The following is a 3,190-nucleotide window of genomic DNA, read 5'->3' as shown; positions in this document are numbered from 1 at the left end:
ACGGCGAGCAACTCCCTGTTGTAGGCGCTATACTTGCGCTGTGCCGACGACAAAGGCTGTGTGAAGAAGGCTAGTGGTCGACACGCACCTTCCTCTCGTTGCTGAAGAGTTGCTCCCAGCGCGAGATCGGACGCATCCACCATAATCGCGAGATTCGCACGATTCGATGGATGTGCTAACAACGCGGCGTTCGATAGCGCATCTTTCAGCGCTTGAAATGCGGTCTCCGCTTCAGCGAACCATTGGATCGGAGAATTACCTTTTAATTTCCGACACTTTAAAAGCTGGTTCAGCGGAGCTTGCAGTTTCGCGGCCTTGAGTATGAATCTTCGGTAGAAGTTCATCATACCCAAGAACCTACGAAGTTGTTTTACGGTATTAGGAAAATCTAAAATCGCTTTGACTTTTTCGGCGAGCGGTTTCGTTCCATTTTCGTCTACCGTGTAACCGAGAAACTTTATCTCGGTTTGCGCGAATACACACTTCGTTGGATTGACGACCATGCCATATTGATCTAGACGTGCAAACAGCTGTTCCAGGTGTTTGCGATGTTCTTTCTCGTTTCGGGAGGCGACTAGAATGTCGTCTAAGTACGCGTAACAAAAATCGAGCCCCCTCAAGACGGTGTCGATGAACCGAAAGGTTTGCGCAGCATTGCTCAATCCAAGTGGCATCACGGTGTATTCGTACAAACCGAAGGGTGTCGTAATTGCTGTTTTCGATATGTCCACAGGATGGACTGGAATCTGATGGTAAGCGCGCACCAGGTCGATAGTCGAGAATAATTTCTTCCCGGAGAGCATTTGCGAAAAATCTTCGATATGCGATATCGGATATCGATCGGGTGCCGTTCGTGAATTTAACGCGCGATAATCGCCGCAGGGTCGCCATCCGTGGTCCTTTTTGGGAACCATGTGTAGGGCGGAAGCCCACTGGTTCTTAGACGGGCGGGTGTCCCTGGCTCATTAACTCGCTAAATTCGATATGCGCGATCTACATATCCGAAGCCAGTCTGCGCGGTTTACAATGAACTGGCGTCGTGTTAATATGATGGACGACATCGTGCTTTACCTTGCGCGGGATCGCTGTCGGTCTCGTGAGATTCGGGTAGTTGGCGAGGAGCTGGTGGTACGGCGAGTCGTCCACGATGGTCCTCACTGAATCCGGTTCTCCGGTGGCAATCTTTCCCGTTGAGAAAAGCGATGTTGTGGTGTCCAATAGTCGGCGGCATCGGAGGTCGACGAGCAGCCCGTAGTGGGTTAGGAGATCCGGTCCGATGATGGGTTTCGCCACGTCGACGATGACGAATTTCCACTCTCGTCGAAGTCCAAAGTCAAGCCGGAGAGTTCTGATACCATACGTGCTTATGGTAGTTCCGTTTGCTGCATACATCGCGTACGTCGTTTTCTCGGTTTGGCCCTTCACACATGTACGCGGTAGTACGCACTGGTCCGAACCGGTGTCGACTAGGAACACCATTTTTGTCACGAGATCGGTGACAAAGAGGTGGCTTGTCTTTGTCCCGTCACTGTTAGCCGTTTCTAGTGTCGGGACTCCCCATTTCCCGACTGGAATTTGCACAGCGACCGACATTTCGTGAATCGGTCTCCGAAGGTCTGATGGTACCAGCAGTGGTCTCTCGATGCTGGTGATTTCGATCTCCTTCGTTGCCGGCTTTTTGATATTGATCTTGATCTTCCTTTCGGAGATCGTTCAGTCCTTGACGTAGCTCATCCGTCTCGGAGTGTCTGGTGGTGCTCGCGACCTGGAGTACGTTCTCTTGAGTTCATATGGTGTTCGGTTCCGCGGTTTTCGGTATTGTGTCATGAATTCTGTCTGCCGCAACTGCTACTTGTTCCAATGGGACGTTCAACGCGCTCGTGACCGTCCGGACTGCCGGTGGCAATCTATTTAGCCACATAGTCTTCAGGAACTTGTCTATCGCGGCTTCACCTGCCAATGTCGTCATGTGGCGGAGGAACTGCGACGGTCACCCATTTCCTCTTGCTCGAACAGTCGTTGCAACTGGTTGCTACGCGTCGCGCTGAGGCGGCGGACCATTTCCATCCTCAGTGTTTCGATCTTTTTCAACCGGATTGCTGATTATATCGGCGATCTCGCCCGCGTTCGAAGCGTCTATGTGCGCGAGCGTGAAACTAAATTTTGCATGGTCTGATTTCACCTCGTTTGCTTCGAAGTGTATGTCCAGTTGCTTAAACCATAGGTCAGGTTTGTCTGACCAAAATAACGGCGCACGGAAACATTGCGGTTGTCTCACGTGTTCCGTGTCGGTGACGCGTGTTGCACTCCTCGTCGCCATTTTGAGTCTTTTTTCTTTGAATCGTTTACTGCACTAAACACTAATCACATTCGGTGGTCACCAATTTTGGGGATTGAGATGTCTATGGTATTTACATATTTAGTGCGAGAAAGGAAATGGAAGGATAGGATTTTGGTAATGTGGGTAAGGTGGGGAAAGGTTGTGCGTTTCGTGCGAGTCGCTGCCTAGACTTATCCGTGGGACTGATGGCAGCCACCCCTTACCCCAGACGCTTGTTGTTCTAACTACTCGCTGGATCCTAGCGGTGTTCCGCACTCTGTTTGCTTAACACATTAAGGACGTGGTATTTAAATTGTTTAAATCCCCGGTTCCCGGAGATTTTTCCCTTTTAACCGTACTGCTGCACCATTCACTTCAAAAATTCATAAAAAATCTTCTAATTAATTTAATGAATTCAAATTTTAGAGAATACTCACCAAGGATCCTAGTATTGCTTGCGGGTGTGATATCTTTGAAAACATTCCCCTTTGTGGAGGGGCACCCAAAATTTGCAAAAGTACCGTGTTTCACTCCTTTTCTTATGAGTAGCGCAAACATGGCACCTCCTAGCAGGGTATTTTCTTTTCCCTAGCAGGGTATTTTCTTTTCCCTTGTACACTACCAACAATTTTTTCGAGTACATGTTTCCTCATATTTCCCGAAAGTCTTCCAGGGGGTTCCTTATGGGGCCTACGTGGGGTACGAGTTGAAGTTCCTGGACGCACTGTCTCTGTCTGACTCAGATCCCCCCCCCCCCTCTATCTTATCTGTTGCCCAGTCTTTCGCCACTTCTAGCAAGAATTCTTTATATCGGCATTTTGACAGAGGATTTAGTTTTTGATATATCCGAAATGAATTGAAAAGGGTACA

At 49.1% G+C, this 3,190-nt stretch overlaps 1 protein-coding gene across 1 annotated transcript; it reads right to left on the bottom strand.

Annotated features, from left to right (window-relative positions):
* Positions 1 to 993: 993 nt before the first annotated feature.
* On the bottom strand, positions 994 to 1,479 carry LOC122537825. The gene has a single exon (XM_043671424.1). The coding sequence runs from the start codon at positions 1,477 to 1,479 to the stop codon at positions 994 to 996; it is 486 nt and encodes a 161-aa protein (XP_043527359.1).
* Positions 1,480 to 3,190: the final 1,711 nt, after the last annotated feature.

This window comes from Frieseomelitta varia, unplaced genomic scaffold (genome assembly GCF_011392965.1).
Source record: "Frieseomelitta varia isolate USP_RPSP 00005682 unplaced genomic scaffold, Fvar_1.2 scaffold_932, whole genome shotgun sequence".
In the NCBI taxonomy this organism is placed as follows: Eukaryota; Metazoa; Arthropoda; class Insecta; order Hymenoptera; family Apidae; genus Frieseomelitta; species Frieseomelitta varia.
This window is presented reverse-complemented; position numbering and strand designations above follow the sequence as displayed.